We start from the raw sequence: 22,393 nt of genomic DNA, 5'->3' as shown, positions 1-22,393 counted from the left end.
TTTTAGACAGTATTTATATACCTGTTGGGAAGAGGCTGCAAATGTTCACTGTTAGACATTAATAAGCCTATTTTAGTGCCAGACACCACCCTCCTGAACTAAATTGCCATTAATAAATATTTGTAAAAATAAAAATTCCTAGTTGTTTTTTCTTTTTAAAAAATTGGCCTCTATTTATTACATATGCATTTGCTCATCATTCTCAAGTACTCGTTACCGATATACATACAGTATATATTTGCATATATGTGTGTGCACACACGCATTCATTTTTGAAAAATGATGAAAACCTTATTTCTTTTATTTAAAAATAACACCCACTGAAACTTGGATAACAACCTTCTAATAAAATCTTCTCTTAAAACAAATATATATCAAATGACTTTATCCTGGACACTATACGAATTCTTTCCCACTTTAAAACTCTACAGTGATCATTCCAGTTACATGCCAAATAACACAATTAAAGTTAGGTATCACAGACAATAGGCTGATTGTGTTTTTGAGCTATGCACTTCAATTGCCCTATCTCTAAACTAACTTGCAGGCTGCATTCTTCTTTTGTGCCTTTATTTTTTCTGAGAAGGGCAAACCATCCTTGAAGACTTATTGCTATTTTCACAACCACAGATTTTCTTTTGTTTATGGAAAACTAAAATTCAGAGAAAACACACAAAATAAAGTCATTTCAAACCAGAAATAATGCATTTTTTCCTCATTTATTCAAATTCACTGCAGGAAGTAAACACTTAAAAGATTAAAAAACAAAACAAAACAAAAAATTCACACTGCAGTATGTACAGTTTCAAGGCATCACATGAAGAAATTAAGTTTCTAATAAAAATGACAAATTATATAATGAGATTGCATCAAAATTGGTTGTGTAAACCCCAGAATTCACACCATGAATGGTGATGTGCTTGTATTCCAGTATACTGGAATACTCCTGGCATACTATTGGTTTCCAATGGGATTAAAAAATTCATGAAAGTAGTTGTGTGAACTCTGTGTTGAAAAGTGGTTGACTTGATTTTAAAAAGTTTTAAGACCCTTGGATCCAAAGCACATTCTTTCACGAAGCTGAAACCACAGAATTCATGTCTAGAAATGGAATACTGCCATGTTGGGATGAACATCTGATTTGACTTAAGACATTTTGCCAAATGCAGAGATGCACAGGATCCCCCATGCACTTTTCATGCAGCAGGTAATCACAACTTAAATAAAAGTTTTATTCTATACATGTATCCAGACTTGCAACTGTATACATACATGCACAAATTTTAAACCTGTCAGATTATATTTACACTTATACATGGAATATACAGAAACCAAAGAGATTAAAAGGCTTTTCTGTTGCATTAGAACAATACAAAATATGTATTTTTCATTAAGGAAATTATTATTTACATCATCTTTAAAAACCGATTTTAACATCTTCATGTAACAAGTCTATATATATATATATATATACATATTATATATATATATATAAAATATATACTCTCACCAGTTTACTCTTCTGTAAGATGCAGCAGGGAATAAACAGGTAATACTACCTTACTGATGTCAATGAGAGCTGTAGTAACCTTTCAATTAGGAAGAAACTGTCTAGATATTTAATAGTTCTTGAATATGTGTATTTGTGTACATTGTATCTACATTTGCATAAACAAAGTGAATTTATGGATGTATGCTCTTTCTCACTGCTCTTCTTTAAAATTATCCTAAACTCAAATTGGGGACATTCTTCAGTAAGTCAATATAGCATTCTGTGTGGTCATGTTTGTTTATGTATTACATATCCATATTCCTTCAACTGTTAACAATAACAACCAACCAACCAAAGAAACATACAAAAATAGTAATGCTTAATGCTGGCCCTTGATGTTCTTCTCCCTAAGTTTATCGCTTTTGTAAAAGCCCATTTTTTTTTTCCTAGCATGCCTCCAAGATTCTAGATATTTCATAATGGCAGAAAAAAATGACTTGTTTAAAAGCTTCTTTATATAGTGTAGACAATACAATTGCCAGAGCAAATATGGGATGGAGTAGAATATATGCACTGGCCAGTGGAATTTTCATTTCAGAATAAGCATATGACTTTCTTCTCTCCAGGATGTAGCATAATATTCACTCCTGATTATTATTTATAATATACTCAGTAACTATTTACAAATCATTTTGAGAAAAAAAATCATTTATGGGTTTTGATCATATTAGGAAATAACGCCCATATTTAATATAAAAGTCTTAGAAACAACTTTAAGTAGAACTGCAAATAGATTTCCTTATTAATAGTTGATAATAATTTTTGATTCATCAGTTAGGTAATCTGGTTCACAATTTAAAAAAAATTTGGTGAGTATATTGTGAATTGTAAAAAGTGAACTTAAAAACATGACTTGTTTCAAGATCAAAACCCCAGGTGGCCCAATAATGTATTAAATTCTTCCGAGACAGTATCGATGTTCACTTTTAACCACTATTTTAAAATAGATCAACGGAATGACTGTGTAGAATTCTACTCTGTCATGTATATGTGCCCTTTGTACATTTCTGTTTAGTTGATCTGAGTCTAGGGCCTTTCTTGGTTTGAAATAAATGTTTCCATCTTTGTCAATATTGTTGTTAGGACAATGATTATAATAGAAGTTAAGGATGTATTCAGGAGAAGTTTCTAAACCATCCTAGAATCACCTGAGTTTGGTAAGTGGCCCTGTTATTCCATCCCTAAGGCTAATTAAGTAGATGTTACTCATTAGAACACATAATCACAGATTTTCCTGAGATGTTCAGCCAGATATGAAAGTTGTCCCCTCCACCCATTATTTTTTTTGTCATAAAAAGTGTTCTGAACCTGATTTCCAAAGATATAACAGTAATATATGAACTACAATATTGCAAATATTTCATTGATGTGTGACTATTGGGGAAAATATAGGCATCAAATAGTGGGTTTGTTTGTTTTTTTTACAGTCCTGTGTTATGAGAAAGGTTATAAACAATGGTTCTCAAACTTTAATGTATAGAAGAAACACCTAGGGGTTTCCTCTTAAATGTGTTCAGATGCAGACGGAAGACTCCCAGGTGCACTTAGCAGAGATTCTTGTTCTGTAGATCTGAGGTGCTACCTAGGAATATGCATTTTAAAACAAGTACTCCAGAAATGATTCTAATGCAGGTGGTCTGAGTGCAGCTTTAAGAAATCCCGGTCATAAGACTCACAGGTACCATAGTAATGGTGAGAAGTAACTTTTACTAGACATGGTGAAATCTGTCCAAAGAAAAGCCATTTTGCTTCTGTTAAAAACTTCTTAAATATTCAGCTATTCAGGAAACCACCTGAAGATAAATGTTAACTTTCCTAATTATGTAAAAGGAGGAATAGTAATACAGTAGTTAAAATATAAAAATGGAAATCTGCTTTTTTTTTTAAGGATCTATCAAACTTCCATCAATTATAATCAATTTTTACTAATTAGTACAAGGTTTAAAGAAATATATATTTAAAAGGACTGGGGTGGGGGAGACACACTGGAAACCACAAAACCCTTTCCAAGAGTTAAAAATAAATGTTTTTTTTTAGCAAAAGTGAAAAATGTAAGCACATTTTTTTCTAATTTATCTTTGAATTGGATAATGAAAAGTGAATCAGCATTAAGTTTTTTATTCAATAATTACCTTTTAAAGAGTTATTTAACAATTTGGACTTTAAAAAAATGTTATGTAGGCTGACTTCTGAAATCAAAATAGAGTACCCTCTTAAAGGCAACAAAATGCATTTATCCACCATGGATGGAAATTTACATTTTAATTTATGCCTATTATCTGTGATCATAAAGATTTCATTCATAGGCTACTCACAGTTATCTGATGCATACAGAAGTGTTAAACAATCAGTAGTTCAGTAGTTTCCTCATGAACTCTAACGTAAAGCAAAAAGCAGTGTGCATATTTAAACATTACCAGTAACCAATACTCTTCAAAATGAAAAAAGTTTCAATTATACCATGCTTTTCTCAAATCATGCTCTTATTTATACAGATCTCAAGTTCAAATAATTAGTTTTAAAAAGATCCAAAGCTAAATAGCAGGGTAAATTTTATTCTGATTCTTTTTTTATCGTTAGCACGTTTCCCAGAAGTCCATAAACTTCTCCATTTGCGTTGTGTGGGCAAGAGGCATTGTTTCTCATATGGCTATTATAAGGGCTTCTTAAATTTAAGAAAGAAGCTTCAGTTTCTGCAGCAGGAAGTAACTCTTCTTTGATTGTAACCTGTGAGACATTTCCAGCAGATGAAGGCTCCCTCCAAATGTCCTTGTCCTGTGTTTCTCGACTGGTAACAGAATTGCCTCCTTTCTGGAGCATGTAATACAGTATTGGGTTAGTTTTGGTCAGCCTCGGAGAGTCTTTTTCATACTCATTCTTATCCATGTCTGTGATAACCCACTTAATGGGTCCCTTGTCACTGGTCATGGAACACCCATTCGAAAATCCAGATTCTGGTCTAGACCCCATACAGCCCAAGCGGTCAGGAAAAGGAGGACTCATGGGAGTTTTTACTACTCCTGGGTATGGAAATGTCCTGTTATCCATGGAACTGCTGGGCTGAGAAGAACTGTACATCAGTCCATTTAAAGAAGAAATGCTGAATTCAGGTTTGCTATTGGTCACATTTTTGTGTCCTTTCTTTTTACTCTCAACGACAGAGTTACTCCTGTGCTGGGACAAATCTCTCATGCAGTTTTCTGAGAGAAGCAGCTGTTTCAGAACATTGAAGCTTTTGCTCTCTCGCGCCCAACTCCTATGTTCACTTTCACTGGCTGAACCATGACTGGCAGGATATTTAAATTCAAGATCATTTCTGCTAAATTTCAGCTCTTGCTGGTTAATCAAGGACCCATACAGCACCTCTGGGGCACTGTGACTGCTTGCAGCATCGAGGATGCTATTTTTCATCTTTTTAAATGGATTTTCTAATGGCTCAGTATAAAGCTTCCTTTTTTTAGGGACCATGCAAAGATTCTTTGATTCTAGAAGTGTCAGTTCACTATGTCTGTGACTGTTGTCCAGATCATCTGGCAGGTAACTCTCTTGATTTTGTCTCAGCAGTCGACTTAACAGACCATTCTTTGAGAAAGAAAAATCCTGAGGTGAAAGGGGCTCCGATTTCAAGTCCTCGGAAGCTGGTAAGGCAGCTGCACTTCTCTGTATGGGGGGAGCCATATCTAAGAATGGGGCACACTCAGCCTCATGGCTCAAGTGCACATCTGTATTATGAATATGTAAGTCATCACAAGGCTCAGATTTTATTTTTACCATCAATATTTGTTCACTTAAAGCTCTATCTGTATGTTCCTGAGTACTTTCCTCTCTCAAAGGAATTTTCTCTTTCTTTTCACTCTTCCCTTTGTTGGGGTTTCCCAGGAGCAACTGGAGAACAGTGCGCCTTTCAAGCAGATTTTCTATTTCAGAACCAGAAAGTCTTGGTTCAGAACCTGTTGCCTGACTATTGAAGACTTTACTTTCTTCAACTGCATTTGTTTTATTTGAGATCAGAGGGCTACTTAGTCTATCGATCATAGCTATGGGTTTATCTGTATTTACACTCAGCTGTTTACTGGCTCTCTGCTCCTCTCCTGAAGTGGAAGACTGCATTCCGCACTGCGCTAAATTTTGTAACAGTTTACTGGCACTGAAAGTCGCAGAGTTCTGTGTACCTTCATTATGGACTGGTTTCTCTCCTTGCGACTCTTTGCTCTTTGTAAGATCCATCAAGTGGTTAGATGTGGTGTTTGTTGGTTTTTCAGACTGAGTGCTGCAGGCGTATGGTGGGGAGTTCCATTTAATAACCAGAGAGTGCTGGGAGAGATTGATGGGAGACTCTGCTTTGGTAGATGCAAGTAATGGAGGAGTGCTCACAGGAGTAGTCCTATGTGTGCTGGGGCTTTCTATTACAGAAGTCCTCGCATACATCTGTTTATTGAATTTTGTCACATCACTCTGTACTTCCTGAGGGCTGTTGTTTCTTTCCACATTTTCTTCATTCTTATGGCCGAGTAGCAATTGAAGAAGTGTTACTTTCTGGTGTGAATTTAGCTTAGAATTCTTTGAGGTATCTTGATCTTCTTTAATATCTACGTTGGGGACTTTTGGATCCCAAGTGTTCAGCAAGGATTGTGTTAAGTTATCCAGAGAAATAGGTTGGTCAGGTTCTTGTTTTTCAACTCTGTGTTTGCAAGACAAGTCAATGGGAACACAGTTGGAATAAGAACTTTCATCACCACTGCTATCATCCGTAAAACTAGGGTTATTATCTGAGTATTCATCAATAGTTGTAGGTGTACTACTATCCTCAAAAATGCTTCCTCTCTCACTATGATTGTGTCCATTCATAGGTGCGGTTATGGTCTGGCTTTTAAGAAGATGTAAAAGCAAACTATTATTTGCAGCTTGTTTTATGTTGTTTCTTTCCTGTGAGTTCTTATAGCCTGCATTTTTGAGGGAAGAAGGAACGATACCCATTGGATTTTGAAATGTTGTACTTTTGCTAGTCATTAGTGTGCTCGATGATGTTCTTGCTTGACCATTAAGATGGCTTGACATTCCTTTTGAGAGATGGAAACTGCTGACATCTTTCTGGCCATTTTCTTGTAATCTGGCCATAGCAGCAAGTCTTTCACTTGCCACTTGATTTGCATTTTGTGTTTTTAAAGCATGTTCCCGAGAATACTGCTGTAAATGGGCTTCACTTGAAAGGAGTAATGCTAACTGACTACAAGCAACACTAGGTTTGGGTGAAGTGGCAGGACTAGCCCTTTTTTCCACCATGCTTGCAACAGCCTGTAATCTTGCAGCACATGACAAGGGTTCACTCATGACCTTTGTACCACTTTGTCCAATGCGATGAGGTGACTCTACAAACCTGTCTCGGATGAGGTTTTTAGTTACGTCAGGAAGATTGGTATCAGGCTTTTGATCCTTAGCTTTACTCTTTTTCAACAAAGTTTTTAAGTGACTTGATGCAACACCATAGCACCTTAAATCTTTCTCTACTTTTAAAGAATCATGACTGAGGGCATATCCTTGCTCCTTGAGGCTCTGCCTAATTTGTTGTGACAGAGCAACAGTCTGCAGCCTAGAGCTGAATGACTGAAGCAAAGAGGCCAGTAATGTGCTATCCTGTTTGCCTTTAGGCCCACTGTCAACCACGCCAGCCAGCAAAGCTTCCTTCTTTACGTTTAAATTTACGATGGAATCAGACAGTCTCTTCCGCTTTGCTGCATTCCAGTCCTCAGAAGACTGCAACAGTCTGGCTTTTTTGAGATGCAGCATGCCAGATCCCTGATATGTATGTGTATTGAGAACTGGACCATTACTCTGACAGGTAGGAAATGCATGACCAGAAATGTTAAAGTCCTGATCTTCATTATGCCCAGCAGACTTTTTGTCGACGGCAGTACCTGATCCCTCTGCTGCCTGATGCATTAGTAATCCTTCTAGGTAAGTTAAAACAACAGAATCCTGGTGCACATCAGAGACAAGCTCTTCTCCATGAGTCATGTTCAATAGAAGTGTCACGAGGGCTAGGTTTCTGTTCACTTTAAAGAATGGTTTTCTGTGGGTGAGTGAGATACAGCTTTAATAAGTGAGTGTCAGTTTATCATCTTCCATAGCAATTAGACAGTGATGTACAGTTACATACTGAACAGGATTTCTTCTGGCAATGACAAGATAAGAGGCAAACAAACTCCAATGAAGTCTGACACAGAGCTGATCAACTCCTAAGCAAGAAAAAGCAGAATTCCTTAATGCATAGGTCTGCAGCAGCAAGCAGATATAATCCTTAGTGAATATCTTGAGTCTCCTTTTTCATCCTTTGTTCATTAAATGCAAATATCAGTGTTCTAAAAAATATAAACACAAAAAATAGTTAAGGAGGTGCAGAATTAGAATTGTACTGAGCAAAAAAAAAATGTACTTGTACTTTACATATATACTATAATATACATAAGTACGTATTATAGTCACTTCTTTAGTAGTTATTGCCAATCCTATTATATTAGAAATCTGTTGGAAATGCTATGAATTAAATATTATAAAAATGATCAAATCAATTAAATACTTATTTATCTTCCAAAGCCCACCAAGTTTTTGAATTTTCACAGGCACACTTCTGCCAAGTAATGTGAATGCTCAGTCTACTTTATAGCAATATAGCTCTGTAAGGGAGCTAGAATTAGTTCCTTATATTACAGGGAGCTTAGGAAAAACAGGCAGAAGTGCAGAATGAGGGACTGAGATGCACATGCATGGACCCATCTGATGGGTCTAATGTGGGTGAGGCCTACAGAACAGATTCACTTCTGGCATCCTCCTCCAAACATCAGATATTCCATTAGCTAATTTTTTTAGAACTTCTGTTTTCAAAGAAATGAATGCACTAAGGATAAGATTATTTTGTAGGCCTGTGCAAAGTATTGACAGTCTTAGTCATAGTCATAAACATTTAAATATTAATAACAAGCTTATTTATCCCTAATTTTTACCATGACTTTAAAAACAGAAGAGAATTGCCGAAACCAGTTTGGCTCAATGGATAGAGCATCGGCCTGTGTACTGATAGGTCCCAGGTTCAATTCTGGTTAAGGGCATGTACCTTGGTTGTGGGCACATCCCCAGTAGGAGATGTGCAGGAGGCAGCTGATCGATGTTTCTCTCTCATCGATGTTTCTAACTCTCTATCTCTTTCCCTTCCTCTCTGTAAAAAATCAATAAAATATATTTTTAAAAAAATAAAATAAAAACAGCAGAGAATGATTCTTTATGTGCTCATTCATATCTATTTAATGTGTCAACTTTAATTTTACATTTTTTTAAAATTTATTTTTTTTCATCACCATTGATCCCATCGACTTTTAAAATCTTTTAAAAATATTTTAAAGTGAAAAACAATTTAAAAAATGTGTTAGGATACTTGCACTAATTTTTAGTTGAAAAAATATGGTTGCTATAGTACATATACATACAACTATGTGTATAAACTAAGCTAAGCACATCAACATGTAAAAAAGTGGAAAAGAAAGACATTTAGAATAGATTTGAAAGGAAGGTGAGTAACTGCTTCCAGAAAAGTCTATCTAAATCAAGGTGATTATTTTTCATTAATCTCTTTGAGAAGTTCTATAAACAGCACCAATATATACAGCGGAGAGAGGAAAAATAATTTCTCATAGAAACCTGTTTTTTAAATAAGAACTTTGATTTAATCTGTAAATCAAAGATTGTATTTCCTGATAGACTGCTTCAGGTGTCACTCAGTAGCAACACCTACCACCATTCCAGCAGAAAATGAAATGCCTAAGAAAGTAGAATTCTGAGACTTCTTAAGGCCTAAATTCACTCAGACCCTACAATTTAAAAACTCTAGGAAACCAAGTGAGCCAAATTTCTTTAGATAACTTCTTTTTCTATCCCTTAAACAACCAAAGTGGGAGAAATCCTTTTCACATCTTTTCTACGTCTTACCTTTTTCATTTCTATAGTATAAACTTTAATTGAGAAATTCAGGAAAAAAGAAAAGGAAGTATAATACTTAGATATAATACAGCTCATTGAGACCTACAGATATTATAGTATTATGAATGTAAAATATTACTAATGCCTAATACATATACTTCTTAATGTTAAAATTGCTTAATTTCAAGACAGAATTAGCTGGACTCATTTTCTTTTCGTAAAAAGACAACTACACTATTTTTAACCACCAAAATAACATTTCACTTGCTTGGTTTCATAAGCATATTACTTCAGAATGTCACCAAGTGTTTAACATTACTTGAGTATATTCAGTATATTTAAATGTTAACACATATTTAAGGATTTGGCTTCTTCTATACCCAATCTATATGCATGCCTGTATTAATTGCAGCATTAACAATAGTCAAGATATGGAAACAACCCAAATGCCTATCAACAGGTGAACATATTAAAAAGATGAGATATATGTATATAATATCTATCTATCTATCTATCTATGACAACACAGACAAACCCTGAGAACATTATGCTAAGTGAGATTATGTGAGAGATAGATTAAGTACTGTATAGTATGACCTATATGTAGAATCTGAAACAGTCAACCTGTAATAAAACTAAGAATACTATGGGGTTTTAAGGGGATAGGAAATGGGGGATAAGGCTGACAGTATTAGGGTACAAACTTGTAATCAGTAATAAAGAAGCTTAAGGTGATGGAAGATGACGTGACTTTGGGTGGTGGGCACCCAATGCAATATACAGATCATGTATCATAGAAATGTACACTTGAAACCTATATGATCTTATTAACCAACTAGAGGTCCGGTGCACGAATTTGTGCATGGGTGGGTCTGGCAGCCTGCCCCACTGGACAGGGCCAGCCGTGGGGTCTAATGCTGGAAGCTATAGCTTTCCACCAGCTGGATCTAATTATACTTTAAGGATGGCCAAAAGAAAACCCACAACAGAACTGTTTTGCATTTCATGTGCCATGAGCTGAAGTTGTTTGAAATGTATATCAAGATGGATGATGGCCCTTTAATAATTTTTGCGTTCTTCCCAGGGCTCTGCCCTCAGTTTCCCAATATGATCTTCATGTCTGTTTGTTTAAAAGTTTTTTTGCCGAAACCGGTTTGGCTCAGTGGATAGAGTGTAGGCCTGCGGACTGAAAGGTCCCAGGTTCGATTCCAGTCAAGGGCATGTACCTGGGTTGCGGGCATATCCCCAGTAGGAGATGTGCAAGAGGCAGCTGATCGATGTTTCTAACTCTCTATCTCTCTCCCTTCCGCTCTGTAAAAAATCAATAAAATATATTAAAAAAAAAAAAAAAGTTTTTTTGTCTTTGAATGTGCCTGCCCTTCGCTATTGCTCCTGGCAGCCTGGGGGTCCTCTTTGCCACCCCTTTAAAGAGAGATTGAAAGTTCAACTAATCTACAAGGCACCGCAATTTCACAAAATCTTCATCCAGCCTCTCTACATTCCTCAGCAAAGGGCCACCATCCCATTAATGCTGAGGTCGCCTTTTTGGCTAACTTGGAAGGTCTCCTGGGGCTGCAAGACGTGGAGGGAGAATTCCACACCTTGGCTGCAGTATAAGCAGAGACCTTTGGAGACTCTGGTTGGGGACAGAAGAGACTGATCATCGTTTTCTTGTGCTTTCACTAAATGTACATGCACCAGGGAGCCAGGCAGTGACTTAGGGGTGTTGGGGGCCGCTTTGGGATGGGACTTGGCCGGGGCAAGGGATCGCGGTCATTCTGTTCATTCTGCCATTCGGTCACAGGACTTTTATTATATAGACTAGAGGCCCGGTGCACAAAAATTTGTGCACTCGGGGGTGGGGGGGAGGGGTGGGTCCCTCAGCCCGGCCTGTGCCCTCTCGCAGTTTGGGACCCCTCAGGAGATAACGACCTGCTGGCTTAGGCCTGCTCCCAGGTGGCAGAGGGCAGGCCCAATTCCTAGGTGCAGCCCCTGGTTGGGCTCAGAGCAGGGCCGATTGGGGAGTTGGGGCGCTGCCCCCTGTCATGCACAGAGCAGGGCGGATTGGGAGGTTGCGATGCCACCCTCAGTCACACTCAGGGTAGGGCCGATTTGGGGGTTGGGGCACCGCCCCCTGTCACACTCAAGGCAGAGTCGATGGGGAGGTTGCGGCACCACCCCCTGTCACGCACAGAGCAGGGCCCATCAGGGGGTTGGGGAGCTCCCACCTGTCACGCACAGAGCAGGGCCCAGCAGGGGGTTGGGGAGCTCCCCCATGTCACACACAGAGCAGGGCCCATCAGAAGGTTGAGGAGCTCCCCCCTGTCACTCACAGAGTAGGGCCGATAGGGGAGTTGGCACACCGCCCCCTGTCACACACAGAGCAGGACGGATCAGGGGGTTGGGGTGCCACCCTCTATCACCCACAGAGCAGGGCCAATCAGGGGGTTGGGGCACCTTCACCTGTCACGAACAGAGCAGGGCTGATAGGGAGGTTGTGGCCCCGCCCCCTGTCACACACAGAGCCGCAGGGCAATCAGGGGGTTTGGGCGCTGCCGCCTGTCACACTGATCCCGGTGCCGGGAGGCCTCTCAGCTCCGCTGATCCCAGTGCTGGGAGGCATATTACCCTTTTACTATATAGAATAGAGGCCTGGTGCACGGGTGGGGGCTGGCTGGTTTGCCCTGAAGGGTGTCCTGGATCAGGGTGGGGGTCCCCACTGGGGTGCCTGGCCAGCCTGGATGAGGGGATGATGGCTGTTTGCAGCTTGTCACACACCCTTCAGGGTGGGGGTCCCCACTGGGATGCCTGGCCAGTCTGGGTGAGGGGCTGAGGGCTGTTTTCAGGCTGGGACTGAAGCTCTCAACTGCTCCTTTTTTTCTTTTTTTTTTTTTTATTCTGGCCAGCTTTAGCTCTGAGGCTCCAGCTCTTAGGCCTCCGCTCCTGAAAGCAGGTATCTGGTTTGTTTCGGTTCTCGAAACTCTGTATCAACTCCAGCTCTGAGATCCCAGCAGGCTGAAAGCTGGTTTCTGGGGTTTTTTTTTTAGCTTCTATATTTGTTAAAATGTTTGAAACTGCAGGCTCAGAGGCCTGCAGCGGCCGGCGGGGAATGTTGGATCCTCCGTCACTGAAGCAAGCAAGCCTCATGTTAGTTTCAAGTTGCCTGGCTGCCGGCCGCCATCTTGGCTGACAGTTAATTTGCATATTGCCCTGATTAGCCAATGGGAAGGGTAGTGGTCGTACGCTAATTACCATGCTTCTCTTTTATTAGTGTAGATGTCTCCCCAATAAAATTAATAAAAAAGAAGAAGCCATAGAAATCTATTGCACAGTATAATGAATACAGAATATTATATTACAATGATGTATTGTGATAAATATTGCTTCAATGGCAATCACGTTACAATATATAAATGTTTAAAAATAACAGGCTACACGCTTTAAATTTACAAAATGTAACATGTCATATTTAACATCAAATAAAATAAAAAGAATTAGGCTACTTTAGATTTGCAAGCAATATATTTTATTTTATTGATTTTAGAGAGAGGAAGGGGGAAGGTGAGGGAGAGGTGGGAGGAAGAAGGAGGGGGGGAGGAAGAGGGAGAGGGGTAGGAGAAGGGAGAGGGATAAAACATCGAAAACATAGATGGGCCTGCCTTCTGAACCCGCCCCAACTAGGGATTGAACTGGAAACCTGGGTATGTGCCCTGACTGGCACATACCTGGAATTGAACCTGCCACCTTTTGGTGTACGGGATGATGCTCTAACCAAATGAGCCACATTGGCCAGGGCATAAGCAATATATTTTAAAACTAAAATATTTACAAAATAATGTGATTTACTGGCTTGTCAGTGGATCCACTGTCTTGTCCCTAACTTGAACAATAATTTTATTAGTTTGTATACATGTCTATTTAAAGATTCTCAACATTCTCTTCATTTTCTTAAATAGAGCCTGAAGAAACTCTATTTGTATGGCATACACTTGTTAAATGACTTCTGTGTAAAAGGAAAATAATTATTCCAAACATTTGGTTTATGGAGGGTAAGAGTGACTAAAGTGAGTAAAAGTAAGGAGGGGCAGAAAAAAGGAGAAAAAATTAATATGTTTCTGATTTTGCAACTCTCGTGAGGTTATAAAAGAAAAAAATTTAACTTAGAAACTAAATTAGATTATATTAATATCCCGTCTTTAAACATTAAGTTGGTGGATATGGCAAAATGTAAAGGTATATTTCTTTACTGAACATTAAAAATATACTTCTTGAAAAAGGAGTATTAACAGGCTATGCAATAATCAAACTGATAATAAGTTATTTCACTATTGCATCATCCTTCTGGGCACTTCCACATTTTCCTGCTGACTTATTATTTTAGTCTTTATTTGGCACAGCTGGAAATAGTTGATGAATTAATTGCAAAGATAAAATGACAAAATGGCCCTGGCCAGTGTAGCTCAGTTAGTTGAAGCACCATTCCCTGCACTGAAGGGTTGTAGCTTTGATTTCCAGTCAGGGCACATACCCAGGTTTCAGGGGTCAATCCTCGATGGGGGTGTATAGGAGGCAACCAATCAATCAATCTCTCTCTCTCCCCCCCCCCCCCCTTTCCCCTACCTTTCTCTATAAAATCATTAAAAACATCCTCAGGTAATGATTAAAAAGAAAAGGCAAAATATTTACTAGTAAGATCACTAAGATTCCACAATGTATCTTTGATTTATAAAAGGTTTCTATAAACATATGGTAATAGCAAGACATATTTTTTCTATTAAAAAACATTCATTAAAACTTTAAAAAAGAATAAAAGACATGTAATATAGTCCTTCCTACTAGTTAAAAATATATTTAAATAAAACAACCTCAAAATCTAAAACTGGGTCCAAAGGACCCAGATAGTATTTCAAGGGTTAATGCATTTTATGATTAATTTGATAAAGTTTCATGACAATATAAAATTCATGTTCAACTACTTTACAGTGTTAACATTATAAACTAATCTTCCACTCTTATTAATTTAAAATTGTTTATAAACATAAAAATACTTCTTAAATTTTAGAAAATTGAGATTTTACTGGTCCACTAGCATGCAGTGAAAAAAATTACTGTAATGGTAAGGCAGAATCTATCCTGATAAAAGGGCAATATGCTAATTAGACTGGAAAGACTGGATGTCCTTCCAGACAAAGCAACGGTGGCGGTGGCCGAGGCGGATAGGGGTGATGAGGCCAGCAGGGGAGCAGTTAGGGGCATCAGGCAGGCAGGCAAAGGCAGTTAGGGGTAATCAGGCAGGCAGATGGGGTTAGGGGTGATCAGGCAGGCAGGGGAGCAGTTAGGGGGAATCAGGCAGGCAGGCAGGCAGAGGGGTTAGGGGTGATCAGGCAGGCAGGCAGGTGAGCAGTTAGGAGCCAGCGGTCCCGGATTGCAAGGGGGATGTCCAAATGCTGGTTTAGGCCCGATCCCTGTGGGATTCTTCCCGGGGCACTGCCCTCAGTTTCCCAATATGATCTTCATGTCTGTTTGTTTAAACCAGCAGTTGGACATCCCCTGAGGGGTCCCAGATTGGAGAGGGTGCAGACCGCGCTGAGGCCCCCCCTTCCCCCCCGCCGTGCATGAATTTCATGTACCAGGCCTCTAGTTATTATTATAATAAAGAATATGTTTTTATTGATTTTGGAGAGAGAGAAAGGTAGCGGGGCAGAGAGAGAAACATCAATGAGAAACATTGATCGGCTGCCTCCTAAACACCCCTCTACTGGGGATCAAACCCGAAACCCTGGCATGTGCCCTGATCAGGAATCAAACCAGCAACCTCTTGGTGCATGGGATGATGCCCAACCAACTTTGCCACACCAGTCAGGGATAAGGCAGAATTATTTTTAAAATGATAAAATCAAATTAAACCATAAAATAATTCCATAGAATCTTAACTATACATACACTTGACGGATTTTGGGAAAGATCCAAGTTTCAACACAAATACTAACTTAATGAAATAACGAGCAAAATGCTTGAATTCATAGTGTAGTTTTTTAAAAGCTACATTTTCTTTTTAAAAAATACTTAAAAATATGAAATTATGTTGTAGTTGGAACTTTTTTTTTAGAGTTTTAATTAATAAAAGACAGTTGTAAATAAACTCACATGTGAACAGTTCCCAAGTGTTATAGTGATGTATTTTGCACTTCCCAGGAAAAGATTTATTCAGCAAAGGTAAAGTTTGCTGAATTTCTAAACACTTTTAAAATGGTAAAGTCCAAGTAATAAGATTTTACTTGGGTAAATGAAGGATACATTTAATAGGATTCTTATATGTTAGACTACTTTTGATTGAGAGATAAATAATGAGAAAGATCTCTCTCCAGCTACTTTTAAGGAAAGGATTCAGTATCTTATTTATAAGCAAATTCTCCATTAAAACACATTCTATGAAGAGACTTTGTATACTATTTAAATTATGTCTAACGAATACCTCATGTTTTGTGATTGCTTCCATGAAATCTACTACAACTTCTTTATTACCAAATAATACCTACGTGAGTATTGAATTTCAAGGTATTTCTGCAGTGCTGCTTTAATGATTATTTTGATTCCTCAAAATAAGAAGTAATTGAAAGGCTACTTAATTGTGGTATTCAAGAATAATTACTACTGTACAAATATTATCTAAAATCCACTATGGCCCAGCTGGGTGTGGCTCAGCAGCTGAGCATAGACCCAGGAACCAAGAGGTCACCAATTTAATTCCCGGTCAGGGCATATGCCCAGGTTGCAGGCTCAACCCCCAGAGGGGGATGTGCAGGAGGCAGCCGATCAATGATTGCTCTCATTATTGATGTTTCTATCTCTCTCTCCATCTCCCTTCCTCTCTGGAATCAATAAAAATACATTAAAATAAATAAATTTCACTATGGATTATTTAGTGGGTATTGTTGATACAAAGGGGAAAAATTAAGATTGTTTTTAAGGATTAGAAGAAACATATCTTAGTACAAGGTCCTAATTATTGATCTTTTTATTTAAGCAATACAAATCCAGAGAAATAATTAAGAGAATTCTTGGTGTTCTCTATGGTAAGACTTTGAAAATAAGTTTTAAAGTTGAACAGGAAACAAAAAACCAAGAACAATTTATCAAGGGGATATAACACTAAACATTTTATCCAAATGGATTAAGATTAGCTTTCCAAACCAAACACCAAAGAGTTAAATTACATAAATCCAATACTCAATTTCATAGTGAGAAAGGAAAAGTAACATTTCAGATAAGGGTTCTGGAAAAGTAAAAACTATAGTGAATTCTCTTTATAAATTAAAAGTTAGTTTTTTGGGGGAAAAACTAAGAAAAAGAATACAAGTAACAACTGTTGTCATTTCACAGCAGAGAATAAGGACATAGCAAAGAAGTAGGCCTGAAATTTCATTTGTCAGAGAATATTTCTATTCTTGATAAAAAAAAGAATCAAAATATTTTATGCCTTTTGATATAATTTAAATTCCGATATAATAACTTACTTTGTAGTATTATTTTTATCAAAAGAGATGTGTGGTGTACAATTTGATAGGTGCCAAGAAAGTAAATTTTATCTAAAAAGTTATTCAAGTGAGGGTCTCAACATTTGCAATTAGGCTGTATGAGCGTCTTTCCCTCTCCTAGTGGTTCTCATTTTAGATGTGAATAGTCTTCAGGGATTAAAACAGCTGTCCAGATTGCTCTCCTGTGCAACCTGAGGGACTTACATATTTTTGCCCAAGGCCAAATTTGGTCCTAACTTCGAGGTCTATCAGCTTTAACTTGCAGTTAGTTGCTTCTATAGGTCACTCACATTTCCTATTAAAAGAAACTCACTAGGAAACACTAGTGCTTGATTGACTCAAGTGCTCAACTCAAGGACATGTGTATCCGAGGACCTCTTCAACTCTAAAATTTTATTCCAAGTAATCTGCCAAACTGTAGTTGATAAAAATGACATGGACATGCATTTTAACCAAAAAGATGATATGTTGTCAAAAAGTTGTAGAAATAGCTGTGACCAATATGCTTCATAACCTTTTTATATGCTACATAACTTTTTTATCATTTCCTTCAAGGAAGGAAATGACTTTGAAATAGCCATACTCTTTACCCATCCAATCCCCCAAAGTTATTTATCTTCACTACTTTCTTCAATGGAGTTATCAAATTTCAAAGAGATGTTCATTTATAAGGTAAATATGAGCTTATATTCAAACTGAATCTTTTGCTTATCTCACATCTCACAATGGCTACATAGTGAATAAAATGCAATTAGGATCCCTAATGACAGAGAACTTCATGAGAGAAATGGAATGATTGTCCTGGCAGCAGAAACAAGTATCCCCTATAATTGATATAGTGAATTGATAAGAGCTTCTTTGTTCTAATTATCACCAGAGGCTTAGCTACATGAATCATATTCAATAAAACCCACCTTCTACTTAATTCTGCCTCTAAAACTTATTTAAAAAATAATTTTAAATCAAAATTAAGGTGAAGAAGTTAGAGATTTCAAGTTAAAAAAGATCACAGAAGCAAAGGAACTAGAGAAAGAGCCTAATTGCCAAAAAAAATTTCTATTCTAAAAATGCAGCACCTTCCTGGATGCTGTGTTGTACCATCTTAAAAACACAGAAAACTAGAAATCATTAAATAAAATTATTTACAACTTTAAAAAAATCCAAAAAGATAATTAGTATATGATAAAGAATACATATGACATTTATTTAGCATTTATATTAATGTCTGTTCACTCCTTCTACTGTTCTCAGAGATACAAAAGTTTCTCTGAATAAACATAAAATAATTATAACAAATTATTATTATTAATTTTTTTGTTAATCCTCACCCGAGGATATTTTTCCATTGATTTTTAGGAAGAGTAGAAGAGAGAGAGAGAGGGACAGAGAGAAACATCAATGTGAGAGAAACATATCAATTGGTTGCTTCCTGCATGAACCTTGGCCAGGGAGGAGTCTGCAACCAAAGTACATGCCCTTGACCAGAATCGAACCTGGGACTCTTTGGTCTGCAGGCTGATGCTCTATCCACTGAGCCAAACTGGCTAGGGCTTAATACATTATTTTGGTAGCACATAAATGTGAAAGTGTACAGTAAATATAAAAGGAACAGAAGGTGTAGTTCTCCCAATAGCTCTTCAAAAGCATAATTTTTCCCATCTCTACCAAAATATGAAATATAATAGAAAATGGTGCTATTTAATTCTTCCTGGAATTTAAATATACACACAGATACACACATCCTTTGAGATTGAGCATAAATCCTACTAAATTCAACTATGGTCTTCCCATCCCTAAAACAGATTTGATATACACACAGCACAAGGTCAAGGTCACAGATCAGGAAGTAAAATTACCAACGGAACTGATTTAACAGCAGGCATTTGATCAAAACTCCTGGGGTTTTAGTATACTTACCAGACACTCTATATTTACTCACAGGGTACACTCTATTCTAAAAATGTTACACTGGATCACAGGATAAGAGAAGAAACTGGGAGTGTGTTTCAGAAACATGAGTTTTTATGTGTGTATGTATGTGTGTATATATGTTGGCATATTCATTTACTTAATGGTTTGTTTGTTATAACTAATCACTGCCATGTGACAATTTTGAAATGAATTTAACTTGCAGGTCGCTGAACTGACCAAACTCCCCACACCTCTAAACTTTTGTATTAGCTGAAATGGAAATTATATATTCTTCAATATCTTGGGCCACTTCTTCCCAAATTTAACTGCTAAAAATTGACTGAACCACAAAAGTTGTATTATGTATCCATAGTGTTGTATGAGACTTTCGAAAGTATGCATATGGGAAGAAACTTTGGTTATCAAGAACAGCAATAAGAGTGATTCTTAAGGGAATATATTACTAAACCAACATAATTATCAAACAAATCTATAACTCTTGCTTCAGCTATTCAAACAAGATACTAAATTTACCTTAAATTACATTTATGAAACTAATTATGTGATGAATGACTGAAGCAGTCTGATAAAAAATCATTTTAAGTATTTGTAATGCTGTTGAAGTAAACTTATAATATAAAAGCTTTCCTTGTTAACTCATGTATCGCCTACTATAGCTTTCTTCATATAATTTGCAAATTCTGATACATGTACATGTAAGTGTTCTGAATGATCAGTTTTTTATTTTTTAAAAAATATATTTTTTTTATCGATTTCAGAGAGGAAGGGAGAGGGAGAGAGAGATAGAAACATCAGTGATGAGAGAGAATCATTGATTGGCTGCCTCCTGCACACCCCCTACTGGGGATCTAGCCGCAACCCAGGCATGTGCCCTTGGCTGGAATCGAAACTGGGACCCTTCAGTCCGCAGGTTGATGCTCTATCCACTGAGCCAAGCCGGTAGGGCCAGTTTTTCATTTTGCAAAAATGTTTTTTCATGAATTAAATGGGTTTGAATAAAAATACCAGAACTGATATATCCTAGAAAGACTACTAGTTTCTCAATAACAAAGTAAAAAGGAAATATATATATATATTAAATTAAATACCACTGAAAATGGAATTTCCTTTACTAGGCAGAAATAGTGCTGGTATATCAAAATACTAGTAATGGACACTAATTTATACATCCACCATTGATCACAGAATCTATGGTCATATTTCCTTTTAAAATTAATAGAATTCTTTTATAAAATATACTATTAAGGTATGTTTAAGGAATCATTTATCAATTAGTAAATATGTCTTCTTTATATGCTGTCTCGGGAAAGTGCTGCCTTGTTGTGAATGAACAATGAACTCTGACGTCACTCTTGCCCATAATGGCCCAAACACAAGCTTTCTAGATTGAAGGTTTTGGTCAGTCTGTGACTGGGAATTATCACTACAGACTTAATTCTTAGACAGATATAGTGCTGCTATCTGTCAATATGAATTCAATAAACCAGAAAGAGGATTAATAAAGAATAATAGGCAATGTACCTGGATAATTTCGGTCTTTAAAACATTCATAGGTGACTCTAAAATACATTCTTCAAATAGGAAAATAAAGCTACTGGCATACCATTAGCAGGCTATTTACTTTAAACATAAGGTTTTATTTTTATTGAAGAAAAATTGCAACCCATATTTTCCCAGACCTTTCTTTTGCCCCTCTGTACACATAAGCAACTGCCTTCAGTAATCATCTCAGTAATTGTAGCCAGTAACTGCCAATCTGAGGCCCAGGTTTGCTGCTATTCAGGTCTCAAGGATGTTCAGTTGTATAGCAGGGACCGCTTGCAAGTGGCCTTTGCAGGGTACCTGACACTCAGACACAGACTCAGAATGAAGGGGGGTGGTAGTAAGGAGGTTTTAGAAGAAGCTGGTATGAGCTGCACAAGAACAGCAGTCTAGGTGACTAGGTTAGGGATTTTCTGACTTTACTTATTAGAAAGAAACCTCCCCTAAAAAAACTTTAGCAATTAAAATCATTAAAAACAACTACTATCTACTATTAGCATTATTAATAAAGTTAAAAATTTTAACACTGAAACATTAAATACTTTAGCCTTAGAGAATCTCAATTTCTTATTACGCACGTTGTTTTTGTGTCTTTTTGTAAGTTGGAGATAGAATGCTACAAAAAATGGCAAATGTATACTATACTTCTCACTTCTGTTTAGTAGTTTGTTCAGCTCTAGTATCAATTACTTAAATTTGTATATCAATATTTCCTATTGTTTATAGACTGCTTTGCTGTTTTGGTTCTTACCATGCTTTTACTTGTAGCATTTATATACAATAAAGAATTTGTTGTACAGCCTAAGTGCCCATCAGTAGATGAATGGATTAGAAAACTGTGGTACATCTACATGATGGAATACTATGCTGCTCTAAAAAGGAAGGAACTCTTACTATTTGCAACGGCATGGATGGAACTGGAGAGCATTATGCTAAGTGAAATAAGCCAGTCAATGAAGGGAAAATACCACATGATCTCACTCATTCATGGATAATAGAGACCATTATAAACTTTTGAACAATAATAGATACAGAGGCAGAGCTGCCTCAAACAGATTGTCAAACTGCAGCAGGAAGGCCGGGGAGGGTTGGGGGGGCAGGAGGGAGGGGGGTAAGAGATCAACCGAAGGACTTGTATGCATGCATATAAGCATAACCAATGGACATAAGACACTGGAGGGTAGGGGAGGCCAGGGGACTGTCAAGGGCGGGGGGAAAAAAAGGACACATATGTATACCCTTTGTAATACTTTAAGCAATAAATAAAAAAAATAAAAAAAGAATTTGTTTTATTTATTTATTTATTTATTTATTTATTTATTTATTTTTAAGAATTTGTTTTATATTCTTGTCATTACACTTGAGGATAAAAGTAAGACATAACTGGGAGAAATAATGTGGTATAGAATAAAGAGTAACTTTTCTGCATAGTGCCCCTCTACCCATTCACCACAAAGCCTTACTACCATCATCATTTGAGGAAATGTATCAAATTTAAAAAATACATCATATAATGCATTTCTGAATCATGTAAAAACCCCATTTGCATAAAATTAAGCTAAAAGATTTGTAGAAATAGTTGATAAGTTTCTATAATCCATTTATATAAAAATACCATTCAAAGTTTCAAAATCAAAAACTTAGCATTTCCCAGAAAAAGTCTTAACTGTAAACATGGATTTACTAAAAAATAATGATCAAAGTTGATTTTCCATGTGTCTGCCCCGTTTTGAAAATGTATGTACATTACAGAGATATCCTCAGAAGAGTGACACAAAGGAAAGGATAAAACTTGAATATACTAAAAAATATTAAATGCATTAAGCAAAGCCCCAAATTTGACAACATTTTTGTTAGT

The 22,393-nt window shown here is 37.0% G+C and overlaps 1 protein-coding gene across 8 annotated transcripts in view; it reads right to left on the bottom strand.

Annotated features, from left to right (window-relative positions):
* Positions 1 to 700: 700 nt before the first annotated feature.
* NRIP1 (nuclear receptor interacting protein 1) overlaps positions 701 to 22,393 on the bottom strand; it is a 103,739-nt gene continuing 82,046 nt past the window's right edge. For all 8 annotated transcript variants that reach the window (XM_036352355.1, XM_036352356.1, XM_036352352.1 and 5 more), the window contains one exon: positions 701 to 7,911. In XM_036352355.1, the coding sequence (XP_036208248.1) occupies positions 4,106 to 7,567 (3,462 nt within the window). In that variant the 5' untranslated portion in view covers positions 7,568 to 7,911 and the 3' untranslated portion in view covers positions 701 to 4,105. The remainder of the gene's footprint in view (positions 7,912 to 22,393) is intronic.

The sequence above is a fragment of the Myotis myotis genome, unplaced genomic scaffold (genome assembly GCF_014108235.1).
Source record: "Myotis myotis isolate mMyoMyo1 unplaced genomic scaffold, mMyoMyo1.p scaffold_m19_p_2, whole genome shotgun sequence".
NCBI lineage: Eukaryota > Metazoa > Chordata > Mammalia > Chiroptera > Vespertilionidae > Myotis > Myotis myotis.
Note: the sequence above shows the minus strand (reverse complement) of the source record. Positions and strands in the feature narration are given on the sequence as shown.